The sequence below is a fragment of the Monodon monoceros genome, unplaced genomic scaffold (genome assembly GCF_005190385.1).
Source record: "Monodon monoceros isolate NGI ecotype Baffin Bay Population unplaced genomic scaffold, NGI_Narwhal_1 Super_Scaffold_4, whole genome shotgun sequence".
Lineage (NCBI taxonomy): Eukaryota > Metazoa > Chordata > Mammalia > Artiodactyla > Monodontidae > Monodon > Monodon monoceros.
The window spans coordinates 57516463-57539203 of NW_021703781.1; the positions used below are offsets into that span (position 1 = coordinate 57516463).

At 51.0% G+C, this 22741-nt stretch overlaps 1 protein-coding gene across 1 annotated transcript in view; it reads right to left on the reverse strand.

Annotated features, from left to right (window-relative positions):
* The window catches only part of SH3PXD2A (SH3 and PX domains 2A), a 232854-nt gene extending 210148 nt beyond the window's left edge, over positions 1 to 22706 (reverse strand). The window contains exon 1 of the mRNA XM_029244683.1: positions 22128 to 22706. Within this exon, the coding sequence (XP_029100516.1) occupies positions 22128 to 22199 (72 nt within the window). The 5' untranslated portion in view covers positions 22200 to 22706. The remainder of the gene's footprint in view (positions 1 to 22127) is intronic.
* Between the last annotated feature and the right edge of the window lie 35 nt (positions 22707 to 22741).

Here is a 22741-nt window from a genome sequence, read left to right on the forward strand (position 1 = left end):
TCTAAATTTGCAAAATCATTAAATAAACATATAAAGAAGGAATGCAAACATTTAAACATTAGTTTTTAAAATTTTTATTAACTTACTTTTTAATTTGGGAATTGTATCATTTTTTACTTTGAAATTTTGTTTTAAGATTTTTTTTTTTTAATGTGGACCATTTTTAAAGTCTTTATTGAATTTGTTACAATATTGCTTCTGTTTTATGTTTTGGATTTCTGGCAGAGAGGCATGTGGGATCTCAGCTCCCCAACCAGGGATCACACTAGCACCCCCTTCATTGGAAGGTGAAGTCTTAACCACTGGACCACCAGGAAAGTCCTGTTTTGTTTTTTTATCAATACATTTCACCAGAATATAAACTCCCCAGGACAAGGATTTTTGTCTGTTTTTGTGTACTAATATAGTCTCAAACCTAGAACAATGCCGGGCATGTAGTAGGCATTTAACAAATCTTTGCTGAATGAATGAATGAACAAACGAAGACTACATGTTACATATAACAAATCCTTCCACACTCCATTCAAAATAAATAAATGCTAAAATTCTATCATTTTTTAAATAAGAGAAACAGAAACATTATGGATAAAGTTTAAATCCCTTATTCTCCTCCCAGGCCCATTTCTCTCTCCCCATCCAGAAGCAGCCAGTGTCATGAATTTTTTTGTGTGTATCCTTCCGGTCTGTGTTTTTATACTTTTTCCACAAACGTATGTAAATATATATACAATACACTATTATTTTGTGAATAATTTTTAATTTATAGAAATAATATGAAATTTAGATAAATTATATTTACATAAATGGTATAATAGGTAATATTCTCTTGCTTGCCTTTTTCACTCAATATTGTTTTGGGGATCATTCCAGGTTGAAACTTATAAATCTTATTCACCTTAACTGCACAGAATTCCATCATATGAATATACCATATTTATTTATCCATCTTCTTCTCCTGGGCATTTGTATTATCCCAAGTGGTAGCCATAGTTCACAGAATATTCCAGTTCTCTTCCTTCTCAGGCACATGGTAGGACTGTGCTTCCATCAGCAGCATATGAGGTTCCCCACTTCCTCATAGTCTAACCGACACTTGGCATTGTTAAGACATTTCACCCTGTGCGTTCCAACGGGGAATCACATAATCTCTTGAACAAAACTGCTAAGTAGCATACTCAAGGGTATAGAATATATGACATACTCTTGTTGACCAAAAAGTCCTTTACGTTGTGTCTTTTGCTTTTAAACATTACTTTAGGGCTTCCCTGGTGGTGCAGTGGTTGAGAGTCCACCTGCCAATGCAGGGGACACAGGTTCATGCCCCAGTCCGGGAGGATCCCACATGCCGCGGAGCAGCTGGGCCCGTGAGCCATGGCCGCTGAGCCTGCGCGTCTGGAGCCTGTGCTCCGCAAAGGGAGAGGCCACGACAGTGAGAGGCTTGCGTACCGCAAAACAAACAAACAAACAAAAAAACCCCCCAAAAAACCCACATTACTTTAGCCTGATGCTCAGCCATAGATTGGGAAGGATGGGGATGCAAGATAATACAGTGTTCCTAAATTGATTCCACAAATATCAGGTATCCACAAGGGTCTTCACTGGAAGTATCAGTTATCCACAAGGGTCTTCACTGGAAGTATCAGTTCTCATTGTATGGATTTAGACACAGACGGAATAGGAGAATGGATTAAATGTGGACTGACCTACTAAAAATAAACCTCAGACACTCTTACCTATCAGTGTCGCTTTGATAATTTATCCTACAAAAATAGTAGCCCATATATACATGTATATGGATGTTTAGGGCAGCACTGTTTATAATGGCAAAAATAAAAAAGTTGAAAACAATCTAAATGTTCATTAATAGCATAGTTTTTTTTAATTATAATTTTTTTCTATCTACTTCTTACTTCAAAGTAAGATGATAAATTTCCGTATGGTTTAAGATTGTTTTAGATGGGATTTTGTTACTTGCCTCCTAACGGATTCCCAGTTTTGCACTGGTCCAGCTCTAGCTAGAGGAGAAACAGATGCAGTCTGACTCCACACGCAGAGAACTCCAAAACACTTGGCGACTTCCCCATCGGCTGCCCCCAAAAGAGAAGTCCCATGACCCTGTGTCTCGAGGGAAGAGAGCCTGACCAGGAACCCAGCAACTTTCACCAGAACTTGGTAAGGGGGCTGGGAAGTTAGTCAACACTAAAAACAAATAAAGATGCTTTGTTGTCTCTCTCCCCATCCCCTCCCGGAAACAGAGTCCAGGGGGAACAGATGAGTAAAGACTTTGCACAATTTCCACCCTGCCCCCAAGCTGCTGACCAGGCCAGAGGAAGTAATGGGAATAAACTGCAGGCGCATTCGACATTTCCTACAAGATCCAGCCTCGACCAGTTTCAAAACAGTAGAGTAGGAGAGAAAAATCCACATGCTCCAAAGGGCAGAGAGAGGAAATGCCCCAGTGGAACCTGCACTCAGGACCGCAGGCCAGCCCTGCCAAAGTCACGGTGAGGGTTTGTGCCCAGGGCTCCTGGGCCAGCAGGGAATGAATCAAGCTCACGCTATAAGCCATCAAAAGGGCTGATGGTGGATGAACTTTGAAAACGTTATATTAGTGAAAGAAAGCCAGTCACAAAAGACCACATAGTTGATGGTTCCATTTATATAAAATGTCCAGAATAGGCAAATCCATAAGGATAGAAAGAAAATTAGTGGTTTCCAAGGGCTTGGGACCAGTGGGGGTGTGGGTAGGGAGGTTGGAAGTGATGGCTAAAGCATACTTGCTTCTTGGGGTAATAAAGATGTTCTAGAATTGACTGTGGTAGTGTTTGCACAATTCTATGAATATACTAAAAGGTATACTTTAAATGGGTTGGTTGTACGGTATGAGAATTATATCTCAATAAAGCTGTTCCCAAAAAGGGAGGGGGGCTAAGAGCATCAGTGTGGGCTATCTACTGCCTTAACGCGGGGAGCTACACGAGGATGCCCAGCTCCCGCTGTTTCCTATATTTTTATCCTTCATAATGCTTCGATGCCAGCCACCAGCTCTATGAGTTTGTGGTACTTTTATTATCCCTATTTTACAGATAAGGAAACTGAGGCTCGGGGAGATTACATAATTTGCCCAAAGTCACGTGGTTTGTGAGGGACTTGGCCTTGCCTGTAACTGCTGCACTCTAACCCGTCCTAATCCACGTCAGCAGAGAGCCAAACAAGTCCACAGGGTTAACACTGAATGAGGTTAACGCCTAATATTAATAGCATTGGGGCTGGGAACTTATTAGAGGACGGCTTTTGAAAATCTGGGCTGCTCAGGCTGCCTTGCGTGAATCCACCTGCTTCCCTGGGTTCATCCTGGCTGATGTTCGGGGGATGTGGGTGGGGCAGAGGTGGCCCTTTAAGGTTCTCAGGGACAGTGGCAGGAACTGTCTGCTCCTGAGGAGTTGTTTGGAGTCACTGAGCTGGCTGGGTACCAGGGGGCCCTCTCCCAGCAGCTCTGGGAACCCAAGTGTATCTGAACCCCATGAATAAGTCCCAAATGCCCCACGCAGACTACATCTGGGACCGAAGCTTCCATGGGATTCCCTACTGTCTGATGTGAGTTTTTGTGGGTGGGAGCGGCCAGACAAGCCCAGGGGCCCCACTGCCTCTGTCAGCCAAGAACGCACACTGACGAAATGGCCACCCTCTCTTCCTTCCAGGATTCCAGGTAGGGAAGGCCTGTTTCTCTGCGCGTCCCCTTATTAGGGGTTAGATCACATAACAGGTAACACGGACAGGTCCGCATTTCCCCAGCCCCACACACCTGGACACGTAACCGGCTCACAGTAAAACAGGAGGGAGATGGACATTTGCTCTTGGAGGATAAAACCAGACATAAGATTCCTTACCCAGCAAAAATGTGTACATACCCTCTCCTTGAGGCCCAGGGGAGGAACTCAAGGCCTCTTCTAGCTTCCCTTCTCAATCCTCCCTTGCTTCTAGAGTCTCTCCTCCATCCCCACCTCCCCCCACCCCCCGCCGGGTCACAACTCTTTCCTGGGATCAGGTCCTCTGGCATGTCTACACCAGCCTAGTTCACACAGCCCTGCCTCACAGCCTTCCTGCTCCTGCAAGCCTTCTTCTGGGGCCTCCTCTGAAGCTAGAAGTCATGTTTCTAGAGCAAGTACCCTGGATGGAGAAGAGGGCCCTTTCTGCACGTGCAAAGTCACGGCAGAATCCCACCCACCAGCTCACCCCACATGGGTGGAGGGGGCAGGGGGGCGGAAGTTCAGAGGTTGGTCAGATCCCAGTTCTGCTACTTACTAGCTGTGTCACCTTGAGTGAGTGACTTAACCTCCCCAATTCCTAGTTTCCTTGCCTACAAAAATGGGAGTAATACCATCTTTCTTTTGTGAGAGTGAAATGAGGTCTGTGTAAACCTGCCTGACTCAGAAGAGGCACTGGAGGAAAGGAGAAAAGGTAGTTAGGGTAAGTATATGTGAGGGTCTATGATTCCATTTTATACTAAAATCTAAGTATTTTGGGACCCCCTAGCCTGACCTAAGGAGTTCTCAAGGATAAAAGATGGCCCCAGGAATATGCCTGATGGACAATGACCCAACAGCTTGTACTACACACACACACACACACACCACACACACGCACATACACACATACCACACACACACCACACACACACACACACATACCACACAAAATGCACACACATATAAACACGCACTCCCACCCAGACATAATCCCCAAACACCCTGCAACACACACACGACATCCCCAAATACACCCCCCATAACACACCACACCCAAACACACACACAGACATTACACATCTCCAAATACACATGCATTCTACATGCAAACACACACACACACACTCTCTCCTTTTTTCTATTTTCTTAAAGATGCTTTCACCCTCTATAAGGACACCCAGTCTCACCACAATTTCAAACACTACCACAAGAAGCTTTAATGTTCGTAATGCCTAACTCCCCGCCAACTAGCCAGACTACAGCAGATACAAACGACAGTGTCTTGCTCACATTATGTCACCTTGTACCTGGGCACAGAGGCCAGCAGCCCCTGACCTCATTTCCTCAGACACTTACACTGCTCCTCCCAGCCTGACCTATGATGGATAAAGATACTAGATTTCTATTTATCCATAAGTCCCTTGTTTGTTTATTTCTTTCCTGAGGCAAGTTTATACAAGGTCAGATTCCCACGTGTCCAAGGCCCAGCTTCTCTCTGTCATGTTTGCATTGACTGGGCTCCTTCTTTGATGAGGCCCCCAGAAGCTGCTGTATTGATCAAGTGTTCTTCAGCCCTGTCCACAATGACTCCTGCCTCTTATTACCTTAAAAAAAACCTGTATCAAACAAGGATCCTGACTCTTCTATAACAAGAACCCCAGGAACCTCCAGAAAGACAGCATGGCCTGGGGAACTGAGTCACGGACAGAGGTTCTCAGTCCTCGCTCCACCACTTGCTGGAAGGAGGAGTTTGCTATCATGGTTTGGGTTCATTCCAAAGCAGACCCTGAGACAAGGCCTTGGGTACAGGCTGTTTATTAGGGAGATGATTCCCAGAATCCCAAGTGAGGAAGTATGGAGAGCGAGACCAGGAAAGGATAAAGGCCGATAAAGGGTACTTAATGGCCAATTTACTGCTGTGGGCATTGGGGCTCAGTCCTGCTGGGGATCCTCTGAGGTTCTGGCTGGAAATCGCCTCCGAATTGTCCCAGTGGAGAGCAGGCAGCTGAGATATCAACTCCCTGGGATGATAGGATGACGGAATGACAACTCACCTCCGCCCCCTCCCCTGGCCTTCCTCAGCTGCACCTGCTTGGGTAGAGCAAGTTCCCGTGGTGCCCTTGCTGGAGGGAGCCCTCGCCCAGAGAAGTGAGGCGGGGAGAGGCGACAGTGGGGAAAACTCGAGGAGGGGAGCTGCCAGCACGCTGGAAACCGCTGCAGGTGAACTCAGGTGAGCCCAGGGCATATGGGGCAGGGCATCGACGGTGTCCTCCACAATCACAGAAGTCATGTGCCTCTCTGAGCCTTTCTTATCTGTGAAACAGGAAGGAGACCTACAGCCCTTCTTAGCAGGTCCCTCAGAGGCAGCAAGACTGTTTGTGAGGAGCTTGACAACCTGGGATACTGATGGTACCGGCAGGAGGCACCGTCACCTTCTGCATGGGCAGCCCTGCTGCAATAAACACCCAGAGGCTGCTCATGAGGGGAGAGGTGTGGAAAGAGTGTAATTCAAGGCTCCCAGCCAGAAAGGTCAGGCTGGAGCCCACTGACCATCCCCCTGGTCCCCTTGCAAAACCACAAGGCTGTTTAAATGGCCACCATTTAAAGGAAAGGAGAGTGACTACTAGATGCTGTACCCTGTCTTGGGTTCTTACAATGACCCTACGAGGAAGGCGTGGGCACAGTCAGCTGAGGAAACTGAGCTGAGAGGGGTCAGCAACTCGCTGGCGGCACTCAGCTAGGAAATGGTGGAGTCAGCTTTGGAACACTTGTCTGAATCTTGACACCCCCTTCCTCTAGAACATGCCACAAGCTCCATCCCAGATGCCTCTGTCACAAACCCCAGGCATCTTCTCAAGGCTTCTATATATATATCCGTCAGGCCTGGGCTGATAGGAAGCAGACTGCACCTGCCCTGCCAGCTCAGATAACAACAGTAACCCTTAGGTAGCACCAACTCTGCCTCAGGCACTGTTATAAGTGCTTTTATCATCATTTTCTCATTGAATCCTCCCAACGATCCTGTGAGGAAGGTACTATTATTATCTCCATTTTTCAGAACGGGAAACTGAAGCACAGAGAGGCTAAGTGACTTGCCCAAGGTCACACAGAAGTAAATGGGAGAGGAGAAACTTGGATTTAGGCAATCTGGTTCCAGAGCCCCTGCTCTAAACTACTTTGCCACATTCCTCTCGAAAGCGCAGACTCATTCTCCCCACAAGTCTATCAGAAAGGGTCATCCCTGAATGTTGGGAATGGAACTGCCATTGACCTCCCTCCTGGGGCAAGAACTGGCCAAGAGCAGCATGGAGGAGACAAGACAGCCGGCCCAGCCACCTGTTTAAGGACCAGGCTCCTGGGGAGACAGTGCAAATGCTCCCTGCTGAGTGAGGGTCTCTTTACCGGGGGGTTGGTGTGCCCACAGCGGCACGTAGCACTGAAGTTCAACACAATTGGGGTCAAGTGCCTTTTTTTTCCTTTTTGAGAATGATGACTTTGGGGTCTGGATGTTCTAAAGGGGGTTCCCAGTACAAGCTTTCCACAAGGGAGGGTAATTGCAAGGAACAGCCAAAGAACACAAGGGTTTCCCAGAGTATGGAGCCAAGGCAGGCTGGCCCACGGGGACGTTGTGGAGATCACATGAAAGAACATCTTGGGGCTCACATGTCAGCAGAGAAAACCGGTCAACACCACAGGGGATCTGCCCAGCAGCTGAAGGCAGTCCATGGCCTCGGACCCAGTCTTCTTCCCATTTCTTATGTTACATCAGCAGAACCACTGCCAAGTAGAACAGAAATCCCAGCTCTCCTTTCTCATGCCTCCGTCCTGCTTTATAACCAGTTCTACGGTACCGCCCCCCAACCCCCAGCCCCTCAAGTGGAAGTTCTGAACACAGCGTAGAAACAAAGCCAAGCAAATCAGATACAACGGTTAGGGGAGGAGTAATCCTGTTAGCGCTCGGATGTGCGCCTGTGGACGACTCTTTTGGGGGACGCTGCCTTATCTGTCAAAGGGAGCACATGTTATTCCATTCACTGAGCTCCTACTCTGTGCTTGGCACAGCTCATTTAATCCTCACCACCAGCCTGGGAGATGCTTTTATTATCCACGTTGTACAGATGAGAAAACCTAGGTGGGGAGAACTCCAGCACCTGCCCCGAGGGCACAAAGCTGCTGAGTGGCAAAGGGAGGACTCAGATTAGCCAGTCTGGCTTCAACGGCAGAAGCCAGACAGCACTGCCTTGATAGCACTGGTCTCAATCCTCACAGGATACCAGGATCTAGAACCCATGGCCGGATTTTACAGAGAAGGAAATAGGCTCAGAGTTAGGCTGCTTGCCCAAGGTCACCAGCTAAATGGCGGAGCCAGGAGCAGAACCGATGTCAGACTCTGGAGCCTGAGTTTGTGACCACCATGAGGACCTGCCTCCCTGCAGGGCACGAGGGGACAATGCCAGTGTGCGGCCAACAGGCCAGCACTGCCTGGGAGAGGGCATGCCAGGGCACACCAGCTGGCCAGCAAGGCAGGCTCTGTAGGGTCCCCAATGCCCCATGGCATTAAACCCAAAGAGCGGGGCAAACGAGCGCTACGGGCTGTTGACAGACTGGCAGCCGACAAACGATGCAGCCAACAGCTGCTGTTTATTTTGGGGCCCAGGGAGAGAGGAAGGAATGGTTAAGGCCCAGCTCATTCTCACAATAAACTCAACAGGGCAGAATGGGGAGGGTGCCCCCTCCCAGCTAAAGCAACATCCCTGGTCACCTGCTGAGCTTGGCTGAGCTGAATGGCCTAGGTGTCAGAAACATCTTGCCAGACGCTCTAATCTGGCCTCTCCACCAACAGATACAGTGCTCCCCACCCCAGCCGCAAGTGCCGGACTTGTAAATGGCCCAGGGAGGCAACCATGCCCGGCAAACCCACCCCCTGCAGTGTCAGGCTCCAGGAGCAAATGGCTCTTCCTGTCTCAGGAACAAAGAGGGGCCGCTCCTGCCTTCCACCAGTGGCTTCGGTTCCCAACTCTGACACTTGTTAACTGAGGTCTGTGGACGGCCACGCTAGGCTGTGGCAGCCGGGCTGGCAGGATTCCCTGGAAGGTCAGGACGTAAGAGGTTTCCCGAAGGACTTCGGAGCTCCACTGCCTGGCTCTGAACCCCAGCTCTGCCTCCTCCTAGCTTATGGCCATTGGTAAATTAACCTGTGTCTCTGTTCTCTCATCAATAAAGTAAGGACCATAAGAGTGCTCTTCTTGGGCTTCCCTGGTGGCGCAGTGGTTGAGAGTCTGCCTGCCGATGCAGGGGACACGGGTTCGTGCCCCGGTCCGGGAAGATCCCACGTGCCGCGGAGCGGCTGGGCCCGTGAGCCATGGCCGCTGAGCCTGCATGTCCGGAGCCTGTGCTCCGCAACAGGAGAGGCCACAACGGTGAGAGGCCCGCGTACAAAAAAAAAAAGAGTGCTCTTTTCATCAGGTTGTTGTAAAGAGTAAAGTGCTTAGAAGAATGGGTGGCACATAATTTGTGCTCCTAATATCATCATCGACATCATCACCACCATCTGTCAGCCTGGAAGTTTCCTTCTCACTGTGAACACTGGAGGACGGTTCCCCTGGCTGTTACACATGGAATTTAGGTTCCCAGGCTAGCCCGTGATATAGGTGAACTAGAGACATCTGGCTCTTGGTGCTATAATTCCATCTACTCCATGGATGAGTAAGGTTTTGGTGGAATGGCCTGAGAATCTTACCACCATTTACAGTATTATAATGATAGGAATATACATTCTACATTGCAAATGACCAATTGCCACAATTGTAAGTTAAAAGCTGTGGTTCTTTAAAAAATAGGAGTGGGGTAGGAGGAAGGGGGTTTAATAGGATAAAGCCTTCGTCTACAATTTATTTCACTGCTCAAGGCCCTACTGTGACCCAGACCGTCAGCTAGCATGAGGGAGGGAGTTTAAAGATGAAAGCATGCCGAGGCTGCTGCCTCTGCAGGAGCTCCCCACCCTCTAGCTCCCAGCTGGAGGGACTGCTTTCAGCATTGGTGCCTTGCACACAGTAGGTATAAAACTAATGTTCAGTTAGTGAAACTCCCTAAGACGTGTGCTACCTTCGGGGTCCTCAGGTGCTATCCAAGCCGTTGCTGATGGAGGCTGTATTTCCCCACAGAATCCCTCTTGGGGGGGGGGGTCAGGGTCAAAGCCCAAACAGTCCCCAGAGCAACCTCTCCAGCTGTGTTTTGACCAGTTTCTGTCTCCAGCAAGTCAAGAGGACGCCTCATTGCTAAGCAGAGCACCCGGCCTGGCGCTGGGAGGAACACAGGCGCAACTTGAGCTCTTCAGCTGCCTGACCTCACTGCCCACCGCCCTCCCTCTTGCTGATGCCACTGGGCCACACCAGCCTCTTGCTCTTCTCTGCAAAGGCTAGAGGCACGGTCCTACCTCAGGGCCTTAGCACTTGCTGTTCCCTCTTTCTCAACCATTTTTGCTCCAAATATCCACAGGCCTCACTCCCTCTCCTCCTTCAGATCTTACTTAAAAGTCACTATACAGGGGAGCTGTCCCTGGCCACACTCTATAAAACAGCACAGCAACTCCCATCACCACTGCCATTCCCTGTCTCCCTCACCTCGCTTAGTTTTCTCTACAGCATTTATCCCCCATCCAGCACACTACATATTTCACCAGTTTTGTTTATTATTTCCCTCCCCCTATCAGAATGTGAGCTCCAAAAGGGCGGGGAGTTTTATCTGTCCTGCTGTGTTCCCAATGCCACAGAGTAAACATTCAAATGTTGATTGATTGATTGAATGAATGAATACAAATAAGCATCAGATTAAGGTCCACCCCACAATGGGCTTTTCCATCAATCAGGCACAGGAGACATAGGCTTGCCCCAAACTGAGCAACCCAAGGCCATTCTTGGTAAGAGTTACAGGAGAGGTTAAAACAATAAACTTTGCAAAAATTCACAGACAGAAAACATCGTAAGATGAGAAGTCTTGGAAGCTTCTGGGAGGTAGCAGAAACTAAGCAAAACCATGAAGGATGACCAAGATAATAATAACCACAGCTGCCATCCATTGAACACCAGGCATGTCCCCAGCACCATGTGGAGTAACAAGCAAATGGGCCAAGTGTTGTTGTTATTACTACTATTATTCTCATTTTACAGATTAGAAAGTTGAGGCCCATGGCAGGGAAGAAATTTGAACAAGTGAAACAAGGTAGTAAGGGCTTCAGAGCCTGAGCCCATGTATCAGGGGAGTCGGTGCTCTGCTCCCATCCTCTTGCCCTCAACTTCCAGCTGCTGCCACCTGAGGCCCTCTCGGGGGCTATAGCTCCAGTTGCCAGAGCCTCGTTTAGCCTGAGCAAGCAGCAGGCTGAAAGTGCCTGGGAAATTAACTGCTCCCTGCTCCCAACCACAGTGCCGTGCTAGCCACCATCCTTGGGGACAGGACGTAGAACCCCCAGCAGCTGGAGCTTCTGAAGGACCAGGCTTTTAAAAGTGCCTCTGGACACGAGATCAAGGCGAATAAAAATTTGAATCCCAAAATAGAGGCCAGACCTTGCTAGGGGTCCATTCTAGGTAGCAAGAGGTTTGTTATCTGATCCCAAATACCAGCTCCAACCACATCACATGTTAATGGAGGGGCTCTGGGGGAAGGTCAGTGTGGGCAGATGACCAGGATTTAATCCAGACCCTTGAAGTTTTATCAGGGACCCACGTGATGTGCTTCCTAGTCTCCCAGCCTCTCTGGGAAGCTCTCGGGAGACAAAGCCACTATAAAGCTGCAGGGCCCCAGCCTTCCAAGGGAAGGCCCACTGTGCATATGCCCTTTGGGCTGACTTCCTTTCTTAAGCCCAGGGCAGTGCTGTCAGCGTTCCATACCCTAGCACAGCCACAGATCAGGGACGAGACTCCCATGGGTGCGTGCAGCAGAGGGAGAAATACAGCCGCGGAGACCAGAGTCTGAGGGAGGGCAGAGAGTGTAGAGAAAAACCCAGTGCAGCTAGTTTTGATATGTGTGGATGCCTCCAGCTGAGGGCAGGGAAAAAAGAGAAGTACTCCTACCTAGCAACCTAACCTTTGTGGGGTGGGCAATCCATCAAATCTGCAGGGAGCACAGTGGAACCATCGCGGGCTTTCATCACTGCAGAGACCTGGATTCAGACCCTGGCTTTCACCGTTCATGGCCATGTGATGCGGGGCAAGATGCTGCACCTCCCTGAGCCCCTGCTTCTTTGGCTATGCAACAGGGGTGATGCTCAGGGTGGCAGTGGGGATTAAAGAAGACGGCGGATGAGAAGCCCTAGCCCCGTGCCTGCACCTAGAAGGGCTCCACTCACACATTCTCCGACTCAACTTCCCCACTATCCCTGCCCAGGAGCTGCCACAACCAGCAATCGTGGGGAAAATGAGGTCGTTTTTCTCCAGTTGCCAATGAGCGATGACTAAAGTAAATAATTCACCCCGGCTTGCAACCAAAGTCCAGACATTGTCCTATTACAACTCTGCGAGAGAAGGATCAGTTTGCCACGCCACCGGGGCTTAGACCAGCAGAAATCCCTGGGCGGCCACCTCTGGAAGCCCTACCCTCACTGACAAGTGACCGTGTCCCTTCCGGGTGCCAGGCCCTGTGCTGAGAGCCCAATGAATTCTGCCCAGGAGGCAGAATTCAGGAAAGAGTTTCGCTCTCTCAGAGCCCCACTGCCAGCACCATGCCAGGCCAGCCAGGCCTCCCTCTCTGTTGCTACAAAGAGAAATTCTCCCACACAGGCAAGGCCCTTAAAATAGCCCTTTGGGTCTGGGCCATCAGGAAACGGAATAAAGCTGGGTCAGAATGGGGCCTACCATGAAAGAGTTTACAAGGCAGCCGCTTCAAACAGCAGAGACAATCCCTTCACGCTCAGAACCCTTAGGTGGGCAAAGCCAGCAAGGCAGGCTCTCTCCACAAAGAACACTATTCCCCAGGAGGACTATGCGCTGGGCCGGCAGAAGCTCCCCAACCCCCAACCTGGGGCAGCCCAGGAGAGGGACCAATGTGCAAGTCACAGTGACAGTGTGAAACAGGCACCGCCTGGGGGTAGGGGCCCGAACACACCTGGCTTTGTGCTTGACTAACAATGCAACCTCAACTTTCTGAACCTCAGTCTCCATATGCATAGAATGGGGTTAAAAATGCATACGTTCAGGGCTGTGTCAGGACCAGAGATCATAAACAAGAGGCCTAGCACAAAATAGGGATTCAATACGTGGTAGCTGTTACGATAATGGTGCCCATGTAATAGAGGTCAAGGTCTCCTTTGTTACTGAGTGAGAATAGTCCTGGAAAAAGGAAAACAGCCAAGGCTCTCTACTGGGGACCACGCAGTGATAGGCAGAGATACAGAGCGGCCCACGCCCGCGCCATCCCTGACCCTGAAAGTTCACTATGTTGGGCAGCACCCCACCCCCACTCCCTGAGGGATCAATTGCTGTCAGGTCTGGTTCACACTCCAGGGAGTCCAGAGACAGACTGGAGGGCCCAAAACGTCCCACTGCATAATTTATGCTGCACTGACACACACAGAGGAAGGAATCCTGCCCCAACCCTACTGCCCACCTCCTCCCAGGCCTAGGGAGGGTGGCTTCCTCACAGGCAAAGGGAAATGACAGCAAAGGGCCAGAAAAGGCAGCCGAGGGAGGGGCAGAAAGCACAGCTGTTTCCCCTTTGCTAGCTCAGCCCCCTGGATGTCACTTCCTCCCCCCAGGTAACAGCCGAGACAGATGGGACTGGAAATAGCTCTGTCTCTTCCATTCACAAAACTGACAGGCTTGGAAAGAAGCAAAGCGTAGTTCCCAGAGGTGGTTTTCTAGAAAGCATCTTCACTGGGGGCCTAAAGTGGTCCTGAGTCAACGCTGGCTATAGGCTTCTCAGGGGGCGTAGTATGGCAAGGAAACCTTGTCTAAAAATTCCCTGGCATCAGGAAAAGCTTCTTTTTGTAAAGCATCCCCTTCACAAATGATTAGGAAACCAGACTGAGGGATCTAGGACCCCTTCACACAGCTATTTTCTCTGGGCTCAGCGTTTTCCAAAGCAGCTTTCCTCTCCACCCTCCCCTCTACAAGGCAGAAAGGAAGCAGTCAGCCCATTTACTGGATGGGCAAATGGAGATCAAGTGGGGAAGGTGACATGTGGAAGGTCTCACACCTTGAGAAGCCAACCAGCCAGGCCTCAGGTGGAATCTCCTTGGGGCCCGGTCTCCCGAGGTGTGGCATGTAATGGAGGGCTGGCTGCGAGGCTTCTATGGGGACAAGGCCAGCTTTGGAGTCAGCAGGCCTGGGTCATTGCAGGCGCCTCTCCACACGCAGCTTCTTAACTGTGTGGTGTTTGGCAACTCCCTTAAGCTCTCTGGGCCTCAGCGTCCTCGCCTGCACGACATGGATGCCAGCAGTAACTACACGCTTCGGCGGGCTGCTTTGAGAGTTTCCATGTAAAACTCAGCACGTAGAAAGCATTCAGAACTGTTAGCTGTTATTTTTATTATTACATTTTCCCTAAAGAATCAGGCTTACTGGAATATCTGGCAGTGGAGTGAGGGTTAAATAAATGAAGAGGTAGTTTGAAGCACTGTCTTTATAACTAAAACAGGTTCAGAGAGATGCTGAAGTAGAAGACAACGTTGGCCTGAAAGTTTCAGGTAACACTGAGACCTCATCCGGGGCTCCCAGCAAGCTGTTTGGTATTAGCCTCCAGACCCTCCAAGGACGGGGTCTCCTCTCTCTTGCCACTGGGGTGCTTTAGCGGCAGGCTGCAGTTGGGGGTGGAAATGACTACACCGTGACCTCAGGCCCTGCCAGCGGGGCCTCCACGGATGTGGCCCAAAGCAGCTGACGCCTCACTCCTTGCATTCCCCTCCCCCTCCTCCGCCCTCCCTCCCCAAGACCTCTGGGGTGCAATCAACTTTTATGAGGCAGCCTGACCCCTCGGAGTAAGAGCTATAAACAGAGAGGGGCTGGGCTGGGCCTGCAGCTAAGGAGTCCCCAACGCAAATGGGCTTTGTGACCACCTAGAGGGGTGGGATAGGGAGGGTGGGAGGGAGAGAGACGCAAGAGGGAAGAGATATGGGAACATATGTATATGTATAACTGATTCACTTTGTTATAAAGCAGAAACTAACACACCATTGTAAAGCAATTATACTCCAATGAAGATGTTTAAAAAAAAAAAAAAAAAGAGTCCCCAACGCAGAGCTACAGAAACGGTTCCATGTAGCTCTGTTCCCACCACGGCTGCAACAACAATCCTAGAGCCAGCTCTGGGGCCCACCAGAAGGGACCCACAGTGACAATCAGCTCCCCTTCCCCTGCAATCCTTGGGAGGAACAGAAGGTGCGGAGGTGTAACAATAAACTCTGAATTCCCTCGGCTGGCATGTGAGACCCTCAGAAGCCGGCCCACCCTTCCTCCCCATCCTTCTGCCCCACCTGGGTTTTGTCCGCGTTTTCTTTGCACGTCCCGCCTCCGGCACCTTTGTTTTTCCCTTTCTTGGAATGCCCTTCTCCTCTTTTTCCCACCTAAATCCTACTCTTTCCCATCCAAATCCTAATTACTCCTCAAGGCGTAGCGTGAAGACTGCCTTCGCCAGCCAGTCTTCCCTGAAAACTCCAGTTCACAGAGAGCTCCCCCTTCTGAAGCTTCAGGACTTAATCAGTATTAGAACAAATCCCTATGTTGCACCTAATATGTGCCAGGTACTGTTCTAAGGTCTTGACATTTATTAACTCGTTTACCCTTCAGCACAGCCCTTTGAGCTAGGTCCTACTTTCCCCTCATTTTGTTTTGTTTGTTTTTAACAGATGAGGAAACTGAGGCACGGAGAGAGAAGTAACTTGCACCGGGTCCCACGTAGTAAGTGGTAGAGACAGGATTCTGGCCCAGGGATACCAGAGCCCAGGGGCTCTCCAACAACACAGCCTTCCAGATACACGTCATCCTCTCAGGAGGTGCTGCCCGGACTCCTCGGTTATTTTCATACCCCTCTCTCACTGGCCCAGCTCTAATGGGGAAGAAAGTAACAAGCTCACAGACTCAGGTGTCAGAGGCCAGGGTAAGAATCCCAGCCTTGCCACTGAGTGAGACTCACATAAACTCTCTGGGCCTCAATTTCCACACCTGTCAAGTGGGGATAAAAACACCTACCCACTTCGTGGGATTGTTACGACGCTTAAGTAAAATGCCCTCTGAAGGGTCTCTTCTGCACGGCCTGGCACACAGTAGGTACTCACAGATGGGCTCTTTCCCTTCCCCCTGCACCTCGACATCCTCGCTGGACTCTGCTCAGCACCTGCTGCTGATGTGACCTGCCTGGAGGTTACTCGGGGCATGAGAGGGGCTTGCTTGTGGCTCACCGTCCCCCCTCCCTCCCCCAGTCCCCCCTCCCCCCCACCGTGCCCCCTTCCCCCCCGACTCCACTACAGGTAGCAGCAGCCCGGCCTGGGCATGAAGTCACTCACAGCTCTGGGAATCACCGCTTCAAATGCTCATCGCTCTCCTGGACTCTTCCATTGCTTTTGGCAACGGCCATGGCAGAGAGCACCTCTGGCCCTGGCTCAGAACCTCTTTCCAAAGCCAGTATCTCCACCTCATTTCCCACACACACCCCTTGTCCTTCCTTCTCCCTGGCTCACTGTCCTAACCCATGATCCCTTTCCCGGATTCTCAGAACTCAAAAGAAGTGTGACTACCGTATGTGTAACTCTATTATTTGTTTTATTTTATTTAATAAGGAGGCAAAAGAGAATAGAGTTTCCTGTTAGACTTTTTCTGGCCAAGAAATAGTCTGGTCAGTGACTCAGGCTGAGGAAATCAGAAGGCAATTTCCAGGGACCGCTGTGCAAACCCCCAAGTCAGAAGTCCTAACAACACTGCTCTAATTCACTGTCTCCACTGGCGATTAACTCACGCTGGCCTCGGAATATCTCTTTGGAAAATGCAGCAGCTGGCGCTTATATTTCTGGAGCTGGAACCGGTCTCCTATGACATCAAATAGGTTTATTTTTCCCTTCCCTTCGCCTCCCCTCTGCCTGCCACCACACATGGTGATTCCAATCCTGATTTGTCCCCCCAAACCCTCACTCGGCTCTAAAGAGGGCCATGATAAACGGCTGGCTGTGCTCCCTCTTCCAACAGCCTTGAAGGATGTGGTCGGTTGTTCCATAAGCAGGAATCCTTGTCAGACCTGTGAATCACCCCTAGATCACTTCCCTCCTTGGAGAAGAAGAAACTGTTCTTGCGTGTGAGAGATAGACAGAGACAGAGAGAAAGAGAGCAGGCAAGAGTGCTAACCCATGTGTTGCACTGACCTTGGGGCTAGGATACTATTTGACCTTGCCCTTACCTGCAACACCTCTCTACTCCTCTCCCCCAACACAAGTTCCTTCCCTTCTCCTTCCCAGCCTACCAGGAAGCCATCACTAGGGCAGCTCCAGGAAGCTCTCCAGGTCTGAACAGCTGCTCCTTGTTTATGTGCTTCTCTCCTATGTTGGGTGTTTTCCACGAGGCATGTAGCCCACTTTCCCATCAGACTATGAACAGCTGGGCCTTCCTTTTTTGCCTTAGTCTTTCCTTCTCTCACAGCTTCACCTATTTGATCCTAAATGTACTCAAGTGTTTTGGTGATAAGGAGGACCAGATGGAAGCTAGTATATGTTGAGTACCCATGATGGAGGCCAGGTACTAAGTAGAAGCTTTGCCCCAAATTATCTCAGATCAATTTCCCCAAATCCCTGTGAGGTTACAGGTGAGGAACCTGAGACCCACAGTGACTGGCTGCAGGTTGCACACCTAGGAAGAGTCAGAGGTGGGATTCAAACCCTGATCTGCCCACCACCACTCATTCCACAGTGGGACTGGCCTGAGAAGATCCTTTCCGTACTGCAGCTGCACACCCTTCCTCTCATGGGGCTGGGTCCTCTAAGGGCTTAAGAAAAAATGAAGGGCAGAGAAAAGAATGGGTCTGGGGCCAATTCCTAAAAATGTAGCTCCCAGGACCAAGACCCAAACCTGCAATGCTCTAAACACACAGGAGAATGTATTATTTCCACAGGGTGGATCCTTCATTTATCACAAGCATCATTGGGGAGCAGATATCATCTTGGATTTGTTCCACTCCCCCTGCCTCACAGTGACCTCCTCCATCACCCGTCACACACTCACCTCCAGGACACAAGGTGCACGTCCCACACAGTGAGCCAGTCCTCAAATACCACATGGCACCGCTCTCTCATCATGTATACCTGAGCCTGGTCTCCCCAACCAGACTCCAGTGGAGGAGAAGGGCCTCACTGTAGGTTCATAGCTTCCTCTGGAGGTAAAGTGACCTGAGTTGACCCAGGTCTGCCTTGTACTAACTGGGAGACCTTGGGCAACCTCTAACCTCTCACTTCACCCATCTGTATAAAGGAATCAAAGACATTCGATGAACTGTAGGAATTACATGAAATCATGCACGCCAAGCATTTGGCCCCATCGATGGTAACTGCTAACACTGGCTATTATCTGCATTCCCTGAAGAGTCCTGTAGAGGATCAGAGCACTCGTGACTGATATTTGTCTGAAATAAACAATCAGGAAAGGAAAAGACTGTGAAAGCACAATGCCTCCCAAATCCAAACAATTTCTTTTTTGTTTTAGATGCACGAGCTCCTCTCCAACACCAAATGACTTGACATACACCTACACATGCTTGTGGGTACAAAGGATTGTGTGAACTGGAACTCAATCCTTATGGAAAGTTTTCAAAGGTATCTGCAGTTTGCAACCAGCACCATCAGGATCATTTGAAAGACAAGTGGTCTGAGGCCAAAGACAGGTTACCTAAAGGTCTCCCCAGGGGCAGCTCATAAAAGCTAAGAGAGGAGCCCGGCTCCATGCAGGGAGCCTGGCCTAAGCAGCAGCTACCCATCTTCCCCAAACGCACCCCAAGCAGGGGCTTGACAGAGGGGAAGGAAGCCAGGGGCTGACAGCACCACTCAAATGATGGAGGTCACTTGCCTGCCTTTCATAAACAGACCAAAACACAAGACCCTCAGTGTCCAGGCAGCTCCCCCACATCACGGGGACAAGCATGCCTTTGGCTGGATGTCCTGAGAAGACCTTTGCAGTATGTTCCCAGCATTCTGGGGCCAGCAGGGCCCCTCCTGCTTGGGCCCCAGGCCTCTCATCAGCTAGCTCCAGCTAACGTGCACGTCCCATAAAGCGGCTCTGCTCTGCAATTTGCCAAACCGCAGACTCAGAATTCACCACCAGTGGAGGAGAGGCGGGAAGAAGGCATGCTTCTTCAGCGTAAAGGGCTTCCAGAACATACGTGACTCGGGCGCAGTGTGTCCTGCCAGCTACCCACACCAGCGCGCCTTGCCCGGAACACCTGACCTTCTGGTGTGTGGTGTCCACCACGTCAAGGCCGAGAGAGGAGGCGATCCTAAACTTCAGAGGCACAGCCTCCCCAGCATGCTCCTCCTGCCCTGTTGGCGCTGCTGACACTTTCCATTATCGGCCCCCTCTCCTTATGTTATGCACTGATGCCCCAAATGTGCAGGAACCTCTTGCTATCACCAGATATTTGGGCTCGTCAACCCCAACCAGCCTTTTACGGTATTTCGATGAACCCAACCCATGACATGGGCAGAAGGCCAGTTAGGCCCAGGTGCTGGGACTAGCTGTGTCACAAGTGACTTTATCCCATCTGGTTCTCAGTTTTCTCATCTGTAAAAATGAGGGGGTGGAGCCTCATGAGTCCTCAGGTCCCTGCCAGCTCCACAATTCCATAACACACAATACTCTCTCCTTTAACTGTTTTCCCACAACCTGGGTTCAGGGCCCTGTATGGCCCCATCTGCTCAGTGACATCACTCCCGGCCCCAAACATAACGTCATTGATTCTTACACGGGAAGCGGAGACGTCCCAGAAAACACTGTCCATAAAAAGGGAGGAAATGATCATTTTGAGGGAATTGGACAGGACTTCTTTTGTATTTTTCACACAGAACAAGTTATTATCAATCTTAAAACCCCAAACCCTTCTTCCTTCTTGCCAGACCATTAATAGCTGCTTTTCAAAAGTGCTTTCTTAGTCAGAATCACGCCAAGCTACCATTTAATGAGTGCTTCTTTTGTGCCAGGAACTGCACTAAGTGCTTTGCATGTATGATCTCATTTAATTCTCCAGACAACCCTCTGAAGTAGATACTATTATTATACTCACTTTAAAAATGAGGAAACTGAGGCCCACGGAGGTTAAATAATTTGCCCAAAGCTGCATAGCTAGTCAGTATCTGAGCCAGGCTTTGAACAAGAGCCTGTAACTCAGAGCCTCAGCACTAACCACCTCTCAACACTGTCTGCATCGGGCCCCCCCGTCGCTTTAGCAGCGCTCCTGACCAGGAGTGCATCCTACAGCTGTACTCTTGGACATCGTCGGTCAAAGCTAAGATTTGATGTTTCACCTAAAATCCAGAGCCGGCACCTGCCTGGGTCTCAGAACAGAGTGCCATCTGTTGAAAGCAGTGCCTACCTTAACTGAGGACTAGAAAAGAACCCCTAGGGGGCTTCCCTGGTGGCGCAGTGGTTGAGAATCTGCCTGCCAATGCAGGGGACACGGGTTCGAGCCCTGGTCTGGGAAGATCCCACATGCCGCGGAGCAAGTAGGCCCGTGAGCCACAAGTACTGAGCCTGCGCATCTGGAGCCTGTGCTCCGCAACAATAGAGGCCGCGATAGTGAGAGGCCCGTGCACCACGATGAAGAGTGGCCCCCGCTTGCCGCAACTAGAGAAAGCCCTCGCACAGAAACGAAGACCCAACACAGCCAAAAAAACAAACAAACAAACAAGAAAAGAATAATAAGAAAACCAAATGACATTCGAAATGTTTATTAAAAAAGTTCAGGACAAAAAAAAAAAAAAGAAAAGAACCCCTACAACTTAGCCTGCAACATTTGAGAAAAGAACTTAGGAAAACTGACTTCGTAATAAGTGCTGGGATGTGCAAATGGACATCTGTCCCCAGGGGAGGGTGACCACATGGTGACCCAAGTCCTCCAAAAAGAGCTTTCTTGAAATGGCAGGGCAAGATGCTTGCTGAGCCAGTAACACAAAAGGAACAGCTCTCCCACCAGCACCCACGTCTCTGTCCCATCACGAACCAGACTCCTTGGTTTACCTCCTCCCCAACCTGAGCCCAGGCCCATTTATTCTACTATAAAGAAACCCAAAGATCAGAGCCACTGGGGATAAAGACAGAAAGAGTAGCCTGAGGCTGACATTTGCACAAATCCCAGTCTCCTTCCAACAAGGAATTTCAGAGATCAATGTGCTGTCCAGGGCAGCAACCAACAGCCTGTCTTAATTGTTAAAATTAATGCTTTGAGCATTCTAAATGCTCCTTTAACTGACTAATTTGCAAATAAGATGCAGTCCTCCGGCTTTGGATGCCCTGCTGTCTGTCTCTTCTATCTCAAGAACAGGAGCAAAGCCGCTAGGACTGGCATTCTCAGGCGTCAAGGACACAGTTTACTGTGGGAAGGATGGGAAGACAGGAGGGGCTGAGATGAAAGGGGGACGCGTCCCACAGGCCAGGAGCTCGGCTCAATCAACCTTAGCCCCTTCTCATTAAGTTTGGAGAAGGAAGGGGGAGGGGCAGCCGGCTGTTCCTCGGAGACCACAGCAAACATTTGCCTCCTCATGTCTGGAGATGGAGCATCACTTAAGAGGAAATGAACCCAGTTAAGGGTCATGTCCAGAGGAGGGATAAAAGGAAAAGCCACAATTCTCCTCACACCGACGGACACAAGGACTTTAAGAAGGAAATCAAAGCTCAGGGCTGAAGGTGGAGGTGGGGCAGGGGTGCGGCGTCATCCCTCTGCCCCCAGACCCAGGCCTAGGGAGGCAGAGAACGGAGCAAAAGTGGGAGGCTCGCGTGAGGCTTCCTTCCCCAGGTCAAGCCTCTGAAAGCATCTCGGTCTGTGTGAGCGTGAATGACCCGAGTCCCCAGGGAGGGCCGGTAAGATGCTCTTTCCCAACGGAGCTTCCCAGCGAGGGTTTGACGAACGCTCCCCCCACCATCCTTCAAAGCTCAGGCGGACAGATGACTTCACCGTTGTAACAGACAAGGGCAGCCCTTGCCAATTCCAATGCCAAAAAAAGAAAACGGGCGTGGGGGGAGTGGAGGAAGGTCAGAAAAGGCTTCCCTGGAGATCACAGCCCTGCGAAGAAACTCTACCGCCGAAGGCTGCCCTGTGGGCAATTAGCCCCGGGACTCAACAGCGCGGGTAGGGCAAGGGGCCACCCAGGGCCCTCGGGGGTTCCTGGCCAGGCCCCGCGGGGGTCTTAGGGGCGATACTCACATAGTGCTTGGAGGGGTTCCTCCGTTTCTCCACGTCCACCACGGTGGCATCTTGCACGCAGTAGGCGAGCATCTTCCCCCACAGAGCGAGTGGCGCCCCCCGGCGGCGTCACCTTCTCATCCTGGTCCAGCTCCGGCTCCTTCTCCCGCTTCCCAGGTCCCCGGCCCCCACGCCACCCCGGTCCGGCGCGCCGCTGCCCGGGCTCCCGGCGCCCTCAGGTACGGCCGCGGAGCGGGGACGGTCGAGAGCGGACGCGGACTCCGTGCGCCCGGGCGGCTCCCCGTGGGCCTGCCGCGCGCCCCTTCCCTCCAGCGCCGCCTCCGCCGCTCTCCGGCTCGCCCGCCAGCTCTCTCCGCCGCCCGGTGGGTCCGGCGGGAACTGGCGGAGCAGAGGAGGGGCGGGGGTGTGTCCCGCCGGCGAGAGGACGGGGCGGGGGCCCCGGAGCCTGCTGTCAGCGCGCTGGGGAGGGGCCGGCGGCGCCCCTTCGCCGCGCTCCGGCTCCAGGGGGCTCGGCGCTGGCGGAGGCTGTGCGCGCAGGAGGCGGAGGCCGGGCCGGGAAGGGAAGGGAAGGGAAGGGAAGGGAAGGGAAGGGAAGGGAAGGGAAGGGAAGGGAA